General features: G+C 42.8%; 1 protein-coding gene and 1 pseudogene across 4 annotated transcripts in view; both read right to left on the bottom strand.

Moving 5' to 3' along the window:
* Positions 1-2,752: 2,752 nt before the first annotated feature.
* On the bottom strand, positions 2,753-10,871 carry LOC110205121 (cation-dependent mannose-6-phosphate receptor-like; annotated as a pseudogene).
* GPSM1 (G protein signaling modulator 1) overlaps positions 7,883-22,384 on the bottom strand; it is a 171,582-nt gene continuing 157,080 nt past the window's right edge. For all 4 annotated transcript variants that reach the window (XM_020981883.2, XM_020981881.2, XM_020981885.2 and 1 more), the window contains 3 exons: positions 21,981-22,137; positions 20,049-20,257; positions 7,883-11,472 (listed from right to left, as the gene is read on the bottom strand). In XM_020981883.2, the coding sequence (XP_020837542.1) occupies positions 11,263-11,472; positions 20,049-20,257; positions 21,981-22,137 (576 nt within the window). In that variant the 3' untranslated portion in view covers positions 7,883-11,262. The remainder of the gene's footprint in view (positions 11,473-20,048; positions 20,258-21,980; positions 22,138-22,384) is intronic.

The following is a 22,384-nucleotide window of genomic DNA, read 5'->3' as shown; positions in this document are numbered from 1 at the left end:
GAAGATGGTGGGAAAAGAAAACATACACACAAAATTCCTGCTGATTTTATGACTTTAATTTTCCTATTTTCAAAGGAAAAAATGTTCAAGCAGTTATAAAAAAAATAAAGATAAATTCTCTATTTATTTTACCCTTGAATGGCCAGAAGAGCTTATTAGCCAAAGAAAGATTAGCCCAGTTTCTGAGCCATCTCCATCTGATCAGAAAAGGGAGGCACTAGAAGAAGAAATGAAAACACTTAGCTGTCCCAGAAACATCACAGAGGAAACACTTTTCCCTATCTGAACCAGCAAAGGGGATGTTAGTAGCTTCCTACCCTTGGCAGTGAGGTGGTTCGATGATAGAGCGCTGAGACCAGAGTCAGGAAGCCTCAACTTCCTTCAAATCTGGCCTCAGACACTTGCTAGCTATGTGATCCTAGATAAGTCACTTAACCCTGTTTGCCTCAGTTTCCTCACCTGTAAAATGAGCTGGAAAAGGAAATAGCAAACAGCTCTACTGCCTTTGCTAAGAAAACCCCAAATGGGGTCACAAAGAGTCAAAAATGACGGAACAACAAAAACCCTTGAAAGTGGGATTCCAGGCCCCACACCTGCTTCCATTTTCATTGGGGGCATTTTTGTAGAAGAGAAATGACATACTTAGGGAAAGACCATATTTACAGAGAGGTGGGAGTATATCTTAGGAAATAAGAAAATCTTCACCAGTTTCTACAACCAGAAAAGACAATTCCTCCTCCTCCTCTACTAAGCCCACCATCCCAGGCATGGTTCATTTCCCTTTTCAGAAGCCAATGTGACCACAAGGACTTATCAGTTTTACTTCCCCTTTCTTGTTTCTGGATTTTTGACTGAATGTGAAGTGACAAGATCATAACCTACATCTTATTTCAAGGTAAGAGGTTCCCACTAAGTCAACAAATGACCTGGTGATAACTCACACAACTGTGGCCTAGAAAAATTCACCTCTTATGGTTATGTTCTCAGAGGTAACCAACAGAACCTGGGGGCTTCCTTTGGCCTAGACTAAATTCAGGAACTTGGAAGTGCCAATCATTGCAAAGGTGTCTCAAGTAGCAGAGGACTGCTTCTAGACTCTTATGGACATTGAGCAGGTGTAGCGGAAAGCATGACAGCAGCCAAAACCCTATACATATAGTTTTTAATAATGCAGTGTCTCACAGAAGAGCCAAACATTGAAAATGCAATAAAAAGGCTAGGAAACTATACTGTCTTGTTCATTCCCAAACCATCTTCACCTCCCACTTCCTTCTATGCAAGGGTAGACCCTCTCAAACCCGTGTGACCTTTGGTCTAAAAGAGGTACTCCCTTCTAGGCACATTTTCTAAGCCAGTGATGGTAACAGACCCCAAAGTGTTAACCAGTGTTAACATGGAGCAAAGGGAAAGCAGCTTAGTGGATGGGATGCAGAATTCAAATTAAAAGCAAACTAGAAGACCACTACTAGATCTGTATTCCAAAGAGATCAAAGAAAAAGGAAAAGAACCTATATGTACAAAAATATTTATAGCAGCTCTTTTTTTGTGGTGGCAAAGAACTGGAAATTGAGGGGATGCTTATCAAATGAAGAATGGCTAAACAAGTTGTGGTATATGAATGTAATGGAATACTGTTGTGCTATAAAAAATGACGAGCAGGAGGATTTCAGAAAAAACCTAGAAATCCTTACACGAACTGATGCAAAGTGAAGTGACAGAACCAGGAGAACATTGTACACAGTAACAGCAACATTGTATGATGATCCATTATAAATGACTTAGCTCTTCTCAGCAATACAACAATCCAAGACAATTCCAAAGAACTCTTGATCCAAGATGTTTCTGAAGGATTTATGATGAAAAATGCTCTTTACCTCTGGAGAGAGAACTAATGAAATCTGAGTGCAAATTGAAGTATAATTTTTTCACTTTATTTCTGTTTTTTTCACTTTTTTTTTTTGCAACATGGCTAACATGGAAATATGTTTTACATGATTTCAAATGTATAACTGATATCATTATTACTTGCTTTTTCAAAGGGTGGGGTACGGGCTGGAGGGAGAGAGAATTTGGAACTCAAATAAGAGAATGTTTAAAATAAGTAAATAATAAATTTGAAATACATTTTTAAAAAAGCAAACTGGAATTTTTTAAATGGCTGAAAGAAGAGATGGAGAAGCAGTGGCTAAAGAAAGCTAGCTGAAGATGTTTTGGTTTGGTGGTAGAGGGAGAGGCTGGATGTAAAGTACAATCACATTGATAACTAGTGGTCGTACTTCACTTTTGATGCTTCAAGCTGCCCATCCCTGGACATGCACACTCAGCATATAAAATCTCAACTGTCCACCAACCTTTGGTATGAGAAACACCCAGTGATATGGAGAGAAGAAAGATAGAGCCTATTCTGAGATGGGAAAGTTAGACTATTGTCCATCTCAAAGAGGGAAAGGAATAATCATTTATAAAGGACCTACTATGTGCCAAACACTGTGCTAATTACTTTTTAGGAATATCCCATTTGATCCTCACAACAACCCTATGAAGTAGGTGCTATTATAATTCCCATTTTCACAGTTGAGAAAACTGAGGCAAATAGAGGTTAAATTCAAGGTCAAACACAAGAAACTGAGGCAAACAGAGATTAAGTGACTTGTTCAGGGTCACAGAGCTAATAAGTGTCTGAGGCTGTATTTGAACTCAGGTTTTCCCAATTCCAGGTCCAACCCTCTATCCACTAGCCACCTGCTGCCTTTCAACCTTCTAAGACGTAGATACAGTCTTGGATTTTGCCCCTCTCTTCAGAGAGGGGAGCAATTTTGAACCTGTATATAAATTACAGATCATCCTCACTGCCTGTGACTGTTCCTTGCCACAGTGGTTGTCATATTCATCATCCTTTTTTTAAAAAAATTTTTAAATTTATTTATTTTTAGTTTTCAGCATTCACTTCCACAAGATTTTGAGTTCCAAATTTTCTCCCCATCTCATCCCTCCCCTCATCCCAAGATGGAGTGCATTCTGAATACCCCTTTCCCTAATCTGCCCTCCCTTCTACCCCCCGCCCCTTCTTTTATCCTCTTCCTCTTATATTTTCCTATAGGTCAGGATAGATTTCTATCCCCCATTACCTATATATCTTATTCCCCTGTTCATGTGAAAATAATTTTTAACATTTGTTTTTAAAACTTTGGGTTCCAAATTTTCTCCCTTCCTCCCTCCCAACCCATCCTCAATGAGAAGGCAAGCAACTCCATACAGTTTATACATGTGTAGTCATACAAAACACTTCCAGAGTAGTCATGTTTCCCTTCATCTTATCCCAACCCCCATTTATTCTATTCTCTCTTTTGACCCTGTCCCTCCTCAGAAGTGTTTCCTTCTGATTACCCCCTCTCCCAATCTACTCTCCCCTCTATCATTTCCCCCATCACCTTCCCCCACTATTTTCCTGTAGGGTAAGAGAGATTTCCATACCCAATTGAGTGTGTGTGTTATTCCCTCCTTAAGCCAAATCCAATGAGAATAAGATTCACTCATTTCTTCTCACCTTCCCCCACTTCCCCTCCACTGTAAAAGCCTTTTCTTGTCTGTTTTATGTGAGATAATTTACCCTTTCTCCTCCCAGTATAATCTTCTATCATCCCTTCATCTTCAGCTCACTCTGTGCCCTCTATCTATACATATAATTTAATATACATTATATTAATATATTTTATATATACACATAATATAATCCCGGGGCCACGCCGGAACTGGGGTTGGGACCGAGCTTCTCTCTCACCGTGATCACAGACCTTTCCTACTGAGCTTCTAAATTGTCTTTGGCTTTTGTGGGTTGAAAAGTCTGGAAACTGCCATAGTTGCCCATGATTCAGTCCCCTGAGGCCTGCTCCAGGTTTGCTGAGGCCTGGTCTTTGCCTATGCTTGCACCCACGCTGAACTGCGTTCCTCTTCCAGCCCAGCACGATAGACTTTTCCAATCAACCATCCAGGTTGTCTTGGGCTGGCAATTTGTTTCATTTTGTCTTTTTGTGGGTTCTGCTGCTCTAGAATTTGTTTAGAGCCATTTTTTACAGGTATTTGGAGGGGTTTGGAGAGCTCAAGCAAGTCACTGCTTTTATTCCACCATCTTGACTCCGCCCTCCCTCATCCTTTTCATAGGGCAGCATGATCTAGTCACTTCCATCAAAGACAGGAGTTTCATTAATCCTTCCTATTATCATCCCCTTGTTCAATGTCTAGTTGATCGGTATCAGCCCAGGCCCTGAGCTGTTACCGAGTTCCTGGAATACTCTAAATTGGTAGAAGATTCAGAGCCCTAGTCCACAGTTCTTTGGCCAAAAGGCAGAGTCTGCTACTTTAGTGGGGCCAGTTCCTTCTCTGACTCCTCATCCTCCTCCCTTGTCAGGTGGCAGATTCTCCTCCACCCTCCAAACCTCTTTCAGTATTGGGGAGAGGGGGTAGGAGTAGCAGGAGTAGCAGCCCAGCCCGGCCTTCAGCAGTTGTAAAAGGGAAGATTGTGCACCAAAGGAAGAGATGACTGACTTGCTGAATTATGAATGAGACCTCATGAATATTCACCAGAGCACCCCTTCTTCTGAATTCTCAGTAGGTACCATTCTGGGGTTGGGAGAAGGAACCTGGGAGGGCGCAGTCCTTGGTCCTATTTGCAGCCCCTGCCCAGCTTTTTTAGGAGTACTTCACACTGTCCTTCTCTGGGAACCAAAGAGGAAGGGTGAACCTTTGGCCCAGAAATGTTCTCTCCCACGAGGCCTGTTTTTTTTAAAAGCCCTGACCCTTCCTAAACATTTTTCTTAATTAGTTCTTTCCCCCACCTTATCGTTATTTCCTTCAAAGTCCAGCTAAATATAGTAGATGCTCAATAGAGGTTTGAGGCAGGTGCTTCTCTATTTCCCACACCCTCTGGATGAGACCTCACATTGGTTTCTCATCTGTTGGAGTGAGAAGATGTGACCAAGCTTTCTGACAAAAATAGTTTTAGTTTCTCCCAGACTTAAACAGTATAGACAGTATGGCACAGTGGATGGAGTGAGTGGATGAGTCCATTTTCTAGCTGGGTAGGCATGGGCAAGTCTCAGTTTTTGAGAAGCAGCATGGTGTAACGGTGGGTAGGTAGGTGGCACAGTGGGTAGAGTGCCAGGCCTGGAGTCAGGAGGACCTGAATTCAACTAGGCTCAGACACTTACTAGCTGTGTGACTCCAAGCAAGTCACTTAACCCTGTCTGCCTCAGTTTCCTTATCTGTACAATGAGCTAGAGAAGGAAATGCAAACCACTTCAGTATCTTTGCCAAGAAAGCCCAAAATGGGGTTTACAGATGAGGAACTGAGGCAAATAAGGTTAAATGACTTGCCCAGGGTCACACAGCTACTGAGTGTCTAAGATTGGACCTTCTTAAGATGAGTCTTCCTGATTCCAAGCCCAGTATTTAACCTCTGGGCCACTTAGCTATTCACACTGATATACTCTGGCTAAACTCATTCTTGTCAACACACCTCAGCTGGTGATGTGCGTTGGGGAGGCCTTGGTGGGAAATGGGGCTGTGGGTCAGCTGGTAAAATCCAACAAAGTTCTGGTTGATCATTCCATGGCTCATTGATGGCATTATTCTGACCAAATCTAATACCACTGATGACAAGGTGAGTGTTGCCATTTCTATGACATACATCACAAGCAACCTCATTGTTTTTGTTGGGACTGGCCAGCCTTATAGTTACCTGTGTAGCCTTAATGCCAAAGCTGTGGCGCCTGCCCTCATGAAGGCCTAACTTAGTGCAGCCCTCCATACCAAATCACTGCTTTCCCCTGCTCTTTCCACCCCTGTGTCTAGAACGTACTTTGGAGGATGAGATCAGTTTGTCCTGAATGTACATCAAATAGGGAATAAAGGGAGTTCCAGGGGCTAGCAATTTTCCCAAAACCTTGTCCCTGCCAGCCTCCCCACCCCACCTAGAATCTCCATCTGCAAGGAGGGCCCAATCATGTTTCAATCACTGCGTGTTGTCCCTGAGAGCATTCCTGTGGTCCTCCCCCATTCAACTCAGGGGTCCCCTTCACTCTGCTTGTACCATACCGTCTCATTACAGCTTTGACCAATGGTGACCAAACACCAGTTTTCTATTTGTTCACACTGTGAGTGTAGTCCAAGGGACCTTTGTGCCTAATAAGCAGCTTCAGATCCAAGCTTGATTTGGGTACTGCCACCAAAGCGGCCCTAACCCTTGATTTGACACAAATCACTGGGACATACATGGCTTTCATTTCCCACCTATGTGCTGCGGCACAGGAGAGAATCCACCTCAGTCAGTGTATGACATATTCCTAATTGCTAATTCTGACAACTGTAGCTCACCCATCACTTTAAAACACACAACTAGGCCAGGGTGACCAGTTACAAGTGAATTGGCAGAGGTAAGGCCCTGCTTCCTTCAGAGCTAAATTTCCGGAACAAGTGGAGCTGAGCTGCAGGGTGCATTGGGTTTGTCCGCTTTTTAACATGCCCTTCCAGTTCTTCCCTAGAGTTCATTTGTGAACTTTGCATGTTGCCCTTCCCAGGAGTCCTGCTGCAAAGGCATCCTTTCCCTCTTCCCAGCAGATCCTGTTAAGGCTTCCTTATCCCTACCCTCTCCAGAGTGCCTGGTATACAAGTGCTACATTGAAGAACACAAACTCTCGTTAAGATTTGTCTCGTAGCTTGGTATTGCAGATGTACTATTAGTGCAGTAAGGTAAAGGCTGTCTGTCCAGAGAGATACATAATTATACGAAAATAAATTTCATAAATGATGCTGCTTAAAAAAAGAAAAGAGTACATTGGTATAGCTTTCCTTACCGCTCAGAGCTTTTATTTTTGCATCTATTCCTCAAAATATTTTTCTTATTTCTCAAGGAATCCTCTGGGAGTTAGTATCACCCCCATTTTACAGATGAGTTAACTGAGAAGTAAAGTGATTTTCCCAATACAGTAAAGTTATCTGTGCATAAGTCTAGAACCCACGTATCTCTTGATTTCCAGTGGGCTGTTCTTTATCAGTTAATATGCCTATGGGATGAACTGATAAAGTTAAGACAGACTCTTTGCTACTATAGGGTTGGATAAAAAAGAGTCCCAACAAAGGTCACTACATAAATTGTTGGGTTTTAATGGTAACTATTAGGGAGGCCCTATAAACTCATACTATCTTGAACACTGGCAGTAAATGGTGGATATGGGTCTTCCTGCAACTTCAAAACCAAATTATTTCATTAAATTGTTTCTCCCAGGGGCTATCGGAACCTCACAAATTGATCACTTCTTCTCTTTTATAAGTTCCGGTCCTCAGTTTTGTGCCATGCTGCTCCAAATGCACTAAATATCCATCAATTCAGAATCCGGCACTTTTTACAGACGAGGGAAAAACTAAAATCTCTTTTGTGCTGCTTCAATGAATAAATGCCTGACTAAGTAAATTAACACGGCCAACAAAATTACAGAACTATTGAACCCATTTAAGAGAATGTCTCAAGCACCCATCTTACACAATTAACACATGAACACATCCCTCATCTATTCATTAAAGCAGATCTTTTAAGAAGCTCTACCAAGAGAGCTCTGGTTTCTTCATGTGTTTGAAATGGGAAGACTTCATTTATGTAAAATTGAAAAAAATTCTGCAATTCAGACTTGTCACGAGTTCAAACTGACCTTGCCCCTTGATATAGACGGAGTTCTAGTAAGTGAGGTCAGACCAGGTCAGTCTGATGAAGGAGACTGAGCACTCCCAAGGATTGGTTGTACTCCATGTGTTCCACGGTCCTCTCAAGCCAGGTGCCTGACGGGTAGGAGTAGTCACATCGGTTCAGAAGGGAACTGAGTCTTGTCAATGCAGGTTAAACCACAAAAATCTTTTATTATGCACAAAACCCCAAAGGCTTTAATTACATACTTACACATATATTAATTCATTTGGCAGATCTTATTATTTATTTTTAGAGAAAACAAAATGTACCTCCAGGATTGGGAATGGCCCACTTACAACACAACCAACGCAGATGTAAAAAATAAATAAGCTTACACATTCAAGTATATGGTCATTACTAATGTTTTGCTCTTTTTTTTATTATACTTTTCCCTTTTTTTTTTTTGAAAGCCAGACTCTCTAGTTCCACTTCTTTTTTGCTTAGGTGGAGCTATGTCCTACTTTGGCCCAGACTCTTACTTTTTGTCCTTTGGCCCCTGGAAAAAGGTTCCTTTTCATTCATGGTTTGATTGCAAATAAGTCAGGCCCAGTCTTAGGTATCACCTGAACTTATTCTCTTGGGCCCAGGATAGCAGAGAAGGGAATGGACTGTCAATCAGCAAACATGGGTTCAAACTCTGTTACAAACTTGCTGAATGACCTTAGGCCATTTTCTTTTAATTCTGCCATTTTGGGGCCTAATCAACTTCCCAGGGCTTTTATGAGAATCAGATAACACAATGGTTGTGAAAATGATGGTTTACCATCTTTATTGTTACTACATCTCTTTAGGATAAGACAGAAGCCCATCTAACTGTTCATCTAGGACCTTGAGATGAAACTAGAAAAACAAAGACAGATAGTGTTCTGTCAGCTTTGTGAGAGAAGCAAAGTGCTTTCCTCTTCTGTCTCATTTTCTCATCTCTCCAAGCTTTGAATAGTAGGATGTGGCCTAAGAGATTGAAACCGAGAGGGGTAGGTGTGGGTAGGAGTGGAGTGTGGTGAAGAGAAATAGAGCAAGGGAAATCTTGACCCTGAGCTCCATCTCCCACAATGGCTCTAAACCAGATTTCTTATTCCCAGTGTGGAGACCCTATTTCTAGGCCACTGCCCTTCTAAGAACCACATATCTCAGTCACTGGGAAGATCTCTGCAAGTCAGCTGAGGAAAGCCCATTCTAGCCTTTCCCAACTGGTCCAGGGCAGCTAGAGCCAGTCAGCTGCTTTTGGAAAAATCCTGTGTGAATTTTTGTTTTATAGAATCTGTGTGTCAATGGCCTAAGGTGAACACTCCCGCTGGGAGCCAAGCAGTGGGAGGGGCTATTTGTTTAAAAAAAAAAAAAAGGTCTGGAGCATAAGGAACTGGCCTTGGCCAATAACAAATTGCAGCTGTTCTTATCTCTGTCAAAATCCCAAACTGTCCGCTTGAAGAGCATGTGGGAAGGTTCAGGGTCACAAGTCAACTCCTATTCCTATGACTCCAAATCATCCTCCCTCTATTTCTACCCAACAGTTTTCCTCTTGGGATTTAGCTGAAGGGAAAATTGACTCATGGTTTTCGTGTTGTTGTTGTTTTTTTTTTTAAGCTGGTAGGATGAAGAGCTTCTATGCTTACCCCCAAGTCAACCAAGGGTGAAAATTAGAATGCCCTTTAAAAATTACAGGAATGGAGACACAGAGGATGAGCACATTTCAGTTCATTTCCTGGCTCCCCATTCTTCCTTCCTTCCTTGACCTTACTGATTTAGGTAGAGTGGAGGGCCAGGGTTGCTGTGGGAGAACTAAGTTAACCCAGCCTAAATTCACCTTCCTAGAGGATCTGGGAGCTCAGGGCAGAGGGGGTGGAGACTCAGTCTGGTTCAGACCTGCCAGCAGCCTTGTAAGCCCAAGTTCATGGTTAGTCTTCTGCTCCCCAACTAGACCTTCCAAGAGTTTGGGCAACAGATGAATATCTTTTAAAGTCAGAGGAACCCACAAACACCAGGGGTAATGGATAAACAAAGTACCAGCTGCATTTGCATTCCTGGGCTTTGAAAACAGTGCCTGGATTTATCACAGTCCAGTGTTTAAACTGGATGGATGTTGATGCAGACTCCTTTTCCAAGCTTAAAAAAAAAAAATCGAAGCCAGAAGCAGCCCTTCCTCCAGCAATGCCTTCATGTTCCACTCTTGCTTCAGGAGCTGAAGAAGTAAGCCCTTACAGGTCCCGGCTGGCTGGACCACTCAGCTCCACACTCCTGGGGAAGAACACTCAGGGGCAGTGGGTAAGGAAGCAGTCCTGACCAGTGCTAGGACAGCGGACCCTAGCTGGTGGAAGGAGACTCATGAAGGCATCCTAATAACCTGGAAAGCCATGGTGCACTGGTCTTTGCCTCCTGCCCCCATGACTGTCACATGACGCTTACCCAAGCCCTATCAATCCCTATCCTACCACCCATTTAGGGGTTTACAGTTCTATGACTGAACTGGCAGTATTGCTAGGCTGCTGGTGGGGATGTCTCTCCTCTGTCCCCATCTTTTCCTGTCCACTATCTTGGCAATACCAATAATGCCCTATTGGTGGGGGACCCTCTTTTTGCTGCTCTTGGCTCCTGGGGAGTTCAAATGGATGCTGGGAAAACTGACAACCAGAGAAGAGATAGGAGGAAGGACTTCAGGCTTGAAGCTGCTTAGTCCTTTGGCTAATGGACCTTTAGCCAATGACCCTCAGTGGGTATACACCTAGCACATGGACTATGAACTGGACAGAAATGTCTTCCACACCTTAGTCCTGCGGCTGCTTGGGAGAAGATTTTTGTTATGATACGGGAATCCTCTGGTGAATCTCTACTGCTGGCATGCCTGGTGGGTTCACACTTAGGGACAGGAGGGGAACCTGGTGAGCTGAGGGGCACAGATGGCTCAGAGGGGGCTGCTACTATATTGCACTTTGTCAGGTTTCTGGTCTCGGTGGGATGTTTGGAGGTTGGGCTGAGGGGACGGGGGACAAAAGGGGATTAGCTGGGCAGAGAGCTAGGACCAGCTTGGCTGCTCTGTCAAGGAAGCTTCTGCCTGCCTTTTGCTACTCATATACCAGGTCAGGGAAAGCAGCAGGGACGGGGCCATCTGCACAGGAAGGGGTCCATCCTTCACCATACTTAGTCTGGGATTTCTGGGCTCACCAGGGTGAAGGAGGGGACCAGTCACTCTCTTGTAAGATTCTAGCATGTGCTGTTTCCCAAGACATCTACACTTGACCCCGGAAAATGCCCTCTGAGGCTCTGGTAAGAAGAGCCAGCTGTTCACATCTATTTGGGTTTCCAGTGACTAGCCATGACCTTGTCAAGCTCAGCCACATGTCCACTGGGGTTTCTTGGTCTCTCCTGGGACGTGAGATCTGCACATGGTTGGTGGTTTCCCCTAGTGCCTGGAGACAGGTGGAAGGAAGTAAGAAGGTCTCTCTTTCCCCAGATCCCAGGTGAGGGCTCAGGGACGCACAGGTGTGTTCCAGCGGCACCTGTCCTGGGGTGTCCTCCGGTGGAGGGCCTTAGCTGGCGCTGGGCCGGCATTGCTGTGGGGCATCTGACCGCGTGCTGGCCACCTCCTCCTCTTGGCCGGAGGCCAGATCCACTCGCTGCTCATCCATCCGCTTGGCCTGCACCCTCTGTATGAGGCTGAAGAAGTCTTCATCCGGCATGGTGGGGCCACGGGGCACTGTGTCAGGTGGGGCGCAGCGCTGGTCGTCTATTCTGGAGGACTGTACCGAAGCAAGGAAACAGAGGCACGGTTAAAGACACTGCTCACCCGGGCACACACACTTTACACTCGGGCGGCTGCTGGTGAAACTCGGGCTTTTTTTTGTTTGTTTCTGGAGTCCAGGGCTCCTCTTCTTTTTGTACCATACAGATGACTAATACTCAGTAATAACCGTCCCTAGCAGAATTCTCTCTGAGGCTGACCTTTGAGCACATGTACATTTACACTGAGTCATGAATGTAGAGAAAACACAGAGCAAGGTAGCGGGTGCTTCACGGATTGACCAGCTTTCCTGCCCTTCTTCTCACGTGAAAGAACGGCAAGAACATTCATATTCCTCCCAGGAGGTGACTTGGATTCAAGTTGTGGGCAATCTAACACTTAATTTAATTTCATGTTTAAATATTATTCCCAGTTGAGGAAACTGAGGTAGACAGAAGTTAAGTAACTTGCCCAGGGTCACACAGCCAGTAAGTGTCTAAGGCTGGATTTGAATTCAGGTCTTTCTGACTCCAGGCCCAGTGCCCTACACACTGTGCCACCTCTCTGCCACATAGTTGGTGCTTAATATTTAATTGTTTATTAACTTAATATTTAATTTTGATTTAATTTAAATTTAATATTTAATATGTGGTCTTCATCAGGAGAGGAAACATCAGGAACCAATCTTGAATTATGGTTCTGGACCCCAGTGGTCACTCATTCTGCTTCTCTTTTTGGCTATTATGAAGCTGGGGTCACGAAAACAAAACAAAACAAAACTACTGTCCACAGTTTGGGCTGGGTTCCCCTGATAGGTTCAGGTCTTTGTTGAGCCCCACCCTCCCTATCAAAATTCACCCTTCCATTTCCCATTCCCCTTAGAAACCTTGCTCTCTGCTAGGTGACTGTCAACCAATCTGACAATAATGGCAACAACTACTAACATATATATAGCATGATACAGATTTACAAAGCCCTTTCTTTATAAGTATAAGGTATTTTAATTATTGCAATCTGTTCTAATTAGATTGTCATTTATACAATAGGGTTCTATGTCCCTTATCTTCTTGTGCCAAAATTGCAATACTCCAAATTTTGTAGCTCAGCATGAGAAGGGCAGTCAATTCATGGACCATTGTGGGCAGAAAACAATAGGAACTGTTTTTAGACTCTAGAAGGCATAAGAGCTAGTCCTGAGCAAAACTGTGAAGTCAACTAAGTTCATCTTTGGTACTTTCCACCTCTTGTTTTGGGACTCCTCCCACACCGATGCTCCTGTCTCCTCCTTCCCCTCCCCAGAACCTACATGCCTATGTGCCTTTTGCCAGGTTTTACTGTCTCATATCTATCAGGTCGAAATTCCTCCTAAGGAATTAATTAAATTAGTGGCTCATAATGATGGATGGTATTACCCTTCCCTGGGGAAGTTTTTACCAGATATGCCTAAACACTTTCAATACTTAGTAAAAAAGAATCTCTTAATGGTAGAACTTTAGGAACCCAGAGGTGGGTGGGTAGGTTGGTCTTCCCCTCCTTTGTGTGTCCTTTCAATCACCAGGGCCAGTGAGGTTTGTTACTCTTTTAACTGGATCAGTCATCTTACACAATTAGGAGTACCTGGGCATTCTCAAAAACATCCTTCCATAGAGTCACCAGAGGGGGTGCAGCCAATATAAACTATATCACCAGAGCTAAAATTCCCCACAAGCTACATTACCCATAATAGGGCTGTTTGAGCATGTAACGTCATAACTGGAGAGCAGCTAGACAGTGAGAGAAATAAACACCGAGAGAAGAATGGAGCCAGGGTTTCAGGAAGAGAACTCCTCATTTGTCTAACCCCATTTATCCGGTTTGAAAGAGCTGCATCAGGGGCAGGATTGATGGTGTTTTATCCCAGAGCCCGGACCTGGCTGGAGATGAGGGGCTTTGCTTGTCCTCTGGGCTTAGCGTGGCTCTCCCTAAGCATAATTTATGGACAGCTCCCGCCCTGGGGCCTCCCCGAGCCTCAGTGTAAATTGTCCATGATGGAAAAGGGTAGTGCTTACTTACTTCACTGACAGCCAAGTGTGAGGGGGATCACCCCAAAGCTACATTGCACACCAGACTTGGGTCCAAGGACATTCAAGGGACCAGGGTTCTAGTCCTGACTAAACTAACTTACTGCCCCTATCTTAATGTACAACTTTGAAAATGAGGTAGTGTGGTTCAGTGGATGGAGTGGTGTCAAGCAAACAGAAATGGAGGCCCATAACCCTTGCATAAGGATCCCAGGGGGCCGCATAATGACTTAGTATGATGAGGAAAATTTAATTAGGCAGTGTTTACATATATAGATTTCATGATTCGATACATCTGAGGTGGGGTTTCTTTGTTTCTAGAATTTTTTTTCCTATGTTTTTCTTCCTTTTTTTTTCCCCTGAATTAAGTTTGGGCCACAGGGGTTCCTCTGTTGGCTTGCTGAAACTTGTATTTTGTTGGTTTGTTTATTTTCTGTTGAAATGAACGAATTCTGTGCCTGGTGGAACATAGCCCTGCCCTCCATCATTGCCAGCTTAAGCCAGCAGACCCTGCGATGTCACAATCTTTTTCAGAAAGCCAAACAGAGTAGAACCTTCCTTTCTTTCCCCTTTCTCTTCCTTCTAGGTCTAAACCTATGATTCCCGTCTCTGCAGCTGCTCTTTCCTGGTTTCTGCTGTTCTCCTTGCCTGGGACAGCGTTCTTCTTCCTCCCTCTCCAACCATCCAAATCCTACCTAATTGAACCACATAAGGGGAAACACTGTGGCTTACTTGTCTTTGTATCTTCTACTGCATCTAATATGGGGGCTAAGCACATAGAAGGCACTCAGGAAAAATTTGCTTCTGCTCCAATGAAGCCTGCCTTGACTCTTCTAACCCACAATAATCCTGTTCCCTGAGCTCTTAAGGAAGTTTGGCAAATGATTATGGACTATCTTTATTGCTCTCTGATTATACTAAGTAGGTTAACTTTATCTTTCCTAGGGAGACTGCAAATTTCATAGGGGCAGGAATTTTAATATACCTGGAACCATTTGCTCCTCTGAGTTCCTAAAGCATTTATTGCTTCTATTTATCCTAGCAGATCTTTTTGCTCTGTGGCTTTTCAGAGAACAGGCTAGGACAAGGCCGTCTCTCTGTGGACTTGCTGGGATTTGGACTTGGGGTTTTTAGCACAGCCTGCCTTGTAGTCTCTCCTGTCCCCTTGGCCCGTCTTTCTAATTTTCTGTGTGTGTGTCTCATCTCCCCAATGAGACTATGAGTTCCACAAGGGGAAGGACTGTGTCTCCTCTTTCTCTGTCTTCCCCAAAATGTAACTTGTTGCTGAACCAAGAACACAGTAGGTGCTAGTAAATGCTTGTTGAATGGGTAAACTGCCAAGTTCCTTGCTTTCTCTGGGCCTCAATTTCCTCCTCTACAAAATGATGTGGTTGGACTAGAATCAGGGATTTAACCTGGGGTTCATGAACTTTTAAAAAATATATTTTTATAACCATATTTTGGTGTACCTTGTTTCCTTTGTAATACCACGTGTTTTATTTTATGCATTTAAAACCATTCTGAGAAAGGGTCCACCATAGACCTCACTGAAGTGCCAAAGGGGTCCATGTCACACACAAAAAAGCTAAGAACACCTGAACTAGATGGTTTCTAAGGTCCCTTCCAATTCTAAGTTCTTATTTTCCTGTGACGCAGAATGGATTAATCCACGAGGGCTATGGAGACCATTTTTTCTAAACACACAGTCAGACAAGGATATTCCTTTCTCAAAGCCTCATAAAAGTACCCTTTCTTTTCTAGAAATCAGAACAATCCTGGGAAGTTAAGAATGCATGACTATTGCTCCCATAACATACTCCATATTTAAAATGAGAAAGTGAGATTGAATGACCTCTAAAATCACTTTCTGCCTTGATGATCCATAGGATGGCAAGCCACACTACCCATAATAGGGCTGTTTCCATTTTAAGCATGTAATGTCATAACTGGAGATGGTCCATGGGACCATAGAAAAGGATTTTAAAGGTCATCCAGTCCCACTTTCTCATTTTAAATAGAGTAGAACTGATGCTGAGAAGGGTAAAGACTTACTCAAGGTCATGTAACTAGTAGCAAAGATATTGCCTAAATGCTTACTGAATGATTTGCCTCCCATATCTTTATCTTGCCTACCCTGTTCTCTGCTTATTCAAGATCCTCTAGACAATGTACACTGGCTGGTGTGAATGAGTCCCTTTATCCAAGACCTATGGGATAAGAGGGAAGAGGGAGAAGTAGGGCACAGGGTTCTTCCAGCTAGCTTCCAGGACCTCTTTATACTGCTGCATAGTACAGGAGAGTATTAGAACTGGAACTGGGGGACCCAAATATGAATCTCATGAAGCTAGTGGTGCAGTAGATTAAGCACTGGAGTCAGAAAGATCTGAGTTCAGATCCGACCATCAGAGACTTATTAGTTGTTTGACCCCAGGCAAGTCACGTAACTGCAGTTTCCTTATCTTTCAGATGAGTAAGTATCAGACTAGATCAATGGGCTCATAACCTGCAGTCCATGAACTTGCTGTTTAAATGTTTTTTTAAAATTGTATTTCAGTATAATTGGTGTCCTTTTGTAGTTCTACACATTTAAAAATGTTATTCTGGAGGGCAGAGCCAAGATGTCAGAGAAAAGGCAGGGACTTGCATGAGCTCTCCCAAATTCCCCTCCAAAGAACTTTAAAATCTTTAAAATGAATTCTAGAGCAGCAGAACCAACAAAAGGATGGGGTGAAATAATTTTCCAGTCCAAGACAACCTAGAAGGTTGGCAGGAAAGGTCTGTTACATAGTTGTAAGAGTGGAGTCCAGTGCATGGAACGCCCTGACAAGCCAGCAGCAGGCCTGGGGGGCAAATGAATCAGGAATGGTACCTTCCAAAGCTCTTAGACCACAGATAGTAGGGGGATTGGACAACTGATCAGAAGAAGATTACAGGGGTTCCTTTGCTGGCACTGGGTGCAGGACTCCATTGCATTGCCCATATATGGACCTGGGTCACAGTCTCAGAGTGAGAAGGAGCACTAGCGCACCAGAGTTTTTGACCACAAGGAAGAAGAGACCTGTTCATACTTCCAGGGTAGAAAAGAGAGCATGTGGTCACTCATAGACCAGAGCAGAGGCCAGGAGAGGAGTAAACACACCTCTCCTTAAATCATATCCTCTTGGAAGAACTGAAAACTTATAAACATCCATCATTAGCTCTGAAGACAGCTGCACAAAAAACCTAAAGCTTGGGACAGTAGTCCCTCCACCCAAGGGGAAGAACCCAACTTTAACATAAAGTTAAAAGTCAAGAAATTGGCTGGGAAAATGAGCAAACAAGAAAAAAAGAATCTGACAACAGAAAGTTACTATGGTGACAGGGAAGAGCAAAATACGAAGTCAGAAGATGACAACAAAGTAAAAACTGCTACAATATAGAGCCTCAAAGAAAAGTGTGAACTGTCTCAGGCCCAAAAAGAATTCCTAGAAGAGCTGAAAAGGGATTTTATAACTCAAATAAGGAGGTAGAGGAAAAACTGGGAAAAGAAATAAGAGTGATACAAGAAAGTAATAAAAAAAAAGAGTCAACAGGTTGGTAAAGGAGGCACAAAAAATGCTGAAGAAAACACTTTAAAAAATAGAATAGGCCAAATAGTAAAAGAGACACAAAAATTCAAAGAAGAGAACTCCTTAAAAAGCAAAATTGGCCACGTGGAAAATGAGGTACAAAAGCTCATTGAGGAAAATAATTTCTTAAAAATTAGAATTGGGCAAGTGGAAGCTAATGACTCCATGAGACATCAAGAAACAATAAAACAAAATCACAAGAACGAAAAAAAATATAAAAGAAAATGTGAAATATCTCATTGGAAAAAAGAACTGACTTGTAAAATAGATCAAGGAGAGATAACAGAAAGCCATGGTCAAAGAAAGAGCCTAGACACTGTCTTTCAAGAAATTATCAAAGAAAACTGCCCTGATATTCTAGAACAAGACTGTAAAATAGAAATGGAAAAAATCCACTGATCACCCTCTGAAAGACATCCCAAAATGAAAACTCCCAGGAATATTACAGCTAAATTCCAGAGCTCCCAGATTGAAGAAAAAATATTACAAGCAGCTTAAAAGAAACAATTCAAATATTGTGGGGCCACAGACAGGTTAATACAATATTTAGCAGCTTCCACATGAAAGAATTAGAGAGCTTAAAATATGATATTCCAGGGAGCAAAGAATCTAGGACTACAACCAGGAATCACCTACCCAGCAAAACTGAGTATAATCCCTTAGGGGGGAAAAATAGACATTCAATGAACTGGAAGACTTTCAAACATTCCTGATGAAAAGACCAAAGCTGAATAGAAAATCTGACTTTCAAGTACAAGACTCAAGAGAAGCATAAAAAAGTAATCAGGATAAAGAAATCACAAGGAATACAATATAAGGCTAAACTATTTATATTTCTACATGGGAAGATGATACTTACAGTTCCTAAGAACTTTATCATTATTAGGGCAGTTAAAAGGAGTATACATAGACAGAAGGCACAGATGTGAATTGAATATGAGATGATAGCTAAAAAACTAAAATTAAGGTGTGAGAAAGAAGAATGTAGTGGGTGAAGAGGGAAGGGAGAGGTAGAATAGGGTAAATTATCTCACATAAAAGAGGCATGAAAAGCTTCTACAGTGGAGGAGAAGATGGAGGAGGTAGGGGGGAGGAGAGACACTTGAAGCTTATTCTCACTGGAATTGGCTCAAAGAGGGAATAACACACATGCTCAGTTGGGTATAGAAATCTATCTTACCATATAGGAAAGTAGGAAGGGAAAGGGATAAGAGAAGGGGAAGACTGAGAGAAGGGAGGGTGGGTTGGGAAAGTGCTAGTCGAAGCAAAACACTTTTGAAGATAGAGTGAAAGCAGAGAGAGAGTAGGAAAAACAGGGGCAGGGAACAGGATGGAGTGAAATACACAGTAATCATAATTGTGGAAAAAATTTTACAGCAAGTTTCTCTGATAAATGCCTCACTTCTCAAATATATAGAGAATGGAGTCAAATTTAAAATAACACAAATCTTAGCACTGGCCCTGGAGTCAGGAGGACCTGAGTTCAAATCCAGCCTCCAACACATAACAATCACTAGCTGTGTGACTCTGGACAAGTCACTTAACCTCAACTGCCTCACACATACAAAACAAACAAACAAACAAACATACACAAGGAAAAGAATACAAGTCTTTCCCCAAGTGATAAATGGTCAAAGGATATGAACAGAAAGTTTGTAGATGAAGTAATCAAAGCTATTTATAGTCATATGAAAAATGCTCTAAATCACTATTATCAGAGAAATGCAAATTAAAACAACTCTGAGGTACCACCCCATACCTATCATATTGGTTAATATGACAGAAAAGGAACATGACAAATGTTGAAGGGGATGTGGGAAAATTGAGACACCAATGCACTGTTAGTAGAGTCGTGAACTGATTCAACCATTCTGAAGTATTTGGAACTATGCCCAAAGGGCACATACTCTTTGAGCCAGCAATACCACTACTAGGTCTGTATCCCAAAGATTGGGGAAAAAAAAAAAGGAAAAGGACCTATATGTACAAAAATATAGTAGTTCTTTTTGTGGTGGCAAAGAATTGGAAATTGAAGGGATGCTCATCAATTGGGAAATGGTTGAACAAGTTGTGGTATGGTATATGATTATGATGGAATACTATTGTGCTATAAGAAATGATGAGCAGGTGGACTTCAGAAAAACCTGGAAGACTTACACGAACTGATGCAACATGAAGTGAGCAAGACCAGGAAAACATTATACACAGTAACAGCAATATTGTATGGTGATCAATTGTGAATGACTTAGCTATTCTCAGCAATAAAATGATCTAAGACAATTCTGAAGGCCTTATGAAAAATGCTATCCACCTCCAGAGAAAGAACTGATGGTGACTGAGTGTAGATTGAAGCATACTTTTTGTTTTCCTTTCTTTCTTTCTTTTGTTTATTTGTGTGGTGTGTGTGTGTGTGTGTGTTGTTTTTTTTTTTTGTGAGGCAATCAGGGTTAAATGACTTGCCCAGAGTCACACAGCTAGTTAAGTGTCAAGTGTCTGAGGCCAGATTTGAACTCAGGTCCTCCTGACTCCAAGGCCAGAGCTCTACCCACTGTACCACCTAGCTGCCTCTTGTGGTTTTTTTTTTGTGAGATAGCTAATACGGAAATATGTTTTGCATGGCTGCACATGTATAACCTATATCAAATTGCTTGCCTTTTTAAGGAGGGGAGAGAAAAGGGAGGGAGGGAGAAAATTTAGAACTCAAAATTAAAAAAAAACTAATGTTAAAGAATTATTTTTACATGTAATTGGAAAAAAAACTATTAATTTAAAAATAATTAAATAAAAATGTTATTTCCAGAGGGGCAAGTATGTTTTTCTGAATAGCCAAAGGGATCTATGACACAGAAAAAGTTGAGAGTCCCTGGCCTAGATGATCTCTAAAGTCCTTTTGGTTTCTAAATCTATATATTATCTTATGATCCTACCTGGCACTTGATAAGCATGTTGAAGAATTCATCTCCGGGCTCCTGAGCATCCCCCTCCCCACGAAGGTGGCCCAAGTTGTTATGGGTGATCCGAAGGCCTGGCAGGCTGCCCACACTGGCACGCTGGTCATCCAGGCGACGGCTCTGGGAGCTGGCAATGAGGTCAAAGAACTCCTCTGTCTGAGGGGAGGCCATCAGGGATGACTGAGCTGGTGGAGAGATACAACTGTAAGAAGTGAATGAAGCAGGGAAGGCCCCATCCTGGCTGGACTCTTCCTGGAGCTTCCAACTCTAAACTTTTCTCAAGTATTTTTGTATTCTTGGCCTCATTTGGAGTCACGAGAACCTTCTGAAGTAGGCAGGGCAAAGATCACTGTCTCAATTTTACAGACTGGGAAACTGAGAACCAGAGAGGAGGAGAGGCTTGCTCAAATCAGTAGAAGAGTTGGGACTATGATCTAGGTTTCCTGAATCCCGGCCAAATGTTGTTCCCATTATGTCATCCAAAAAGGCTTAGTTTTAGGGAAATCTAGATAGCACAAGATTATTTGCCAAATAGGCATTATCCCATCACCCCACTGATATCTCGACTCTCCCAGGATCAGTGCCTCTGCCACAGACAGGGCCCAGGCAGGTGCCAGGCGTCTCACCCTGGTATCTCTTCTGAACTCAGTCAATCTTCTTGTCTCTGTCATATTGACTCTACTCCCCACAGGAGTTTCAGGATTGGAACCCAGGGGGCTGGGTTCAAAGGCCTCTTTGAGACAGGCACCTTCATGATCTGCTGCAGAGTTTTCAAGTGTCAACTAAGTTTTCTCAATGGTTAGTGAGGAGGGGAGGAAGAGGGCTGCAGACATAAGGTAAAGGTCATGGGTTCAATCCCAGAGTGGGCCAGTTAGCTTCTGTTCTCCTCACACTCATGTGAATGCACAGACAAAGGATATTCCCTACAGCTGTTGAAATAGTGATAATTTCTCTTGCAACTGTGTGTGCAAAACCAGAGTCGATTTTCCATCTGGGTTCACTGGGAGTCTCAGCACTTCTGTGTGTCCCCTGGCCCCAGCTCCTTAGCCTGTCAGAAGGTGATAGAGAGGGATGGCCTTTCTCCTCCCACACATGCTCCAGGGATACGTCTCCTGTGCCCTGATTGTAGGAGTATGCCAGCAAGGCTGGGGGGGGTAGGGAACAAGGTAATTATATGCTTTTCCCCATTATTAAGCCTAACTTTAGGATATGGGGGATGGGTTGGGGGTGCGGGAGGGATGTGATATTACTTTCAAAAAGCCCTTTGCAATTGATTTGCATGGGTTCTTTCTTTGCAAATCGAGCAGCTTTCTGTTTTGCACATATACAACCTGGTTAACAGACACCCAATGATTACAAGGAACTGGGTGTAATTATAGTCCTCTAATCAGCAAAGGAAAAGCAAGATTGCATGATTCACCCATCTGCCTGCCCTTTCCCCAGCTCTTTAATCCCCTGTCTCAGAATCTCTGGTGCTGATGCTGCCTCCATCCACATGGATGAAAACATCTATGTTATTGTGGCTGAGGCCAGGGGCCTTTGAATCCAGTCCACCAGGTAAGCTTCCCAGTTTGGTCCAGTTTAAATTAGACTTAAATTAAATTAAATTAGAGAAGATTCTGATATGTTTGGGAAATATTTCTGCACAGAAATGAAAAGATGGATTGAGAAACAGCTCAGATTAGTGGAATAAACAATAGACTAGAAATTAAGAAACTTGAGTTTTAGTTCTAGATCTTTCACTGAATAAATCTGTCCACTTGGCAATCCAGTTCTGGAATTTTGGCCTCAGTTTCCCCATCTTAAAATGAGGAGCCTGATGGCCCTTCAAGCCTCTAACATTCTATTAACTCTAGATCCTACAGTTCCAAGACCCCAATTCCTCCCTCAGCCTGATTTCCTACTTACATATTCTTTCCTCCAGGGTGGGAGTAGGGATGTTAGCCTCAGCTGCCCCAGCTTGGCCCTCTTCCAGGGGGCAGCGTTGGTCATCCATCCGGTTGCTCTGAAACTTACTCAGTAGGTCAAAGAAACATTCCTCATCAGATGGGGCCCGTGGGATTTTCTGGAAAGAAAGGAGAGATGGAAGAAAAAGAAGGAAGAGAAGTCAAAATGGTAGAAGAGGAAGGGGAATAGATTTATATCCTGAAGAAAGCTATTCTTTCCACCATCTCTTCCATATCTCTCACTTGGGCTCTAGATAAGAGTCAGCTTTTTGTTGTTGTCGTCTCTCCCTTAGCACTTGGAACATATTAAGACTCAAGTAGTAGGTGTTCAGTAAACATCTACTGGTTAATCTATTTAGAGTTGTT

Source organism: Phascolarctos cinereus, unplaced genomic scaffold (genome assembly GCF_003287225.1).
Source record: "Phascolarctos cinereus isolate Bilbo 61053 unplaced genomic scaffold, phaCin_HiC Scaffold_2;HRSCAF=192, whole genome shotgun sequence".
Lineage (NCBI taxonomy): Eukaryota > Metazoa > Chordata > Mammalia > Diprotodontia > Phascolarctidae > Phascolarctos > Phascolarctos cinereus.
The sequence above is the reverse complement of the archived record's forward strand: the minus strand, read 5'-3'. Positions and strand labels throughout refer to the sequence as shown.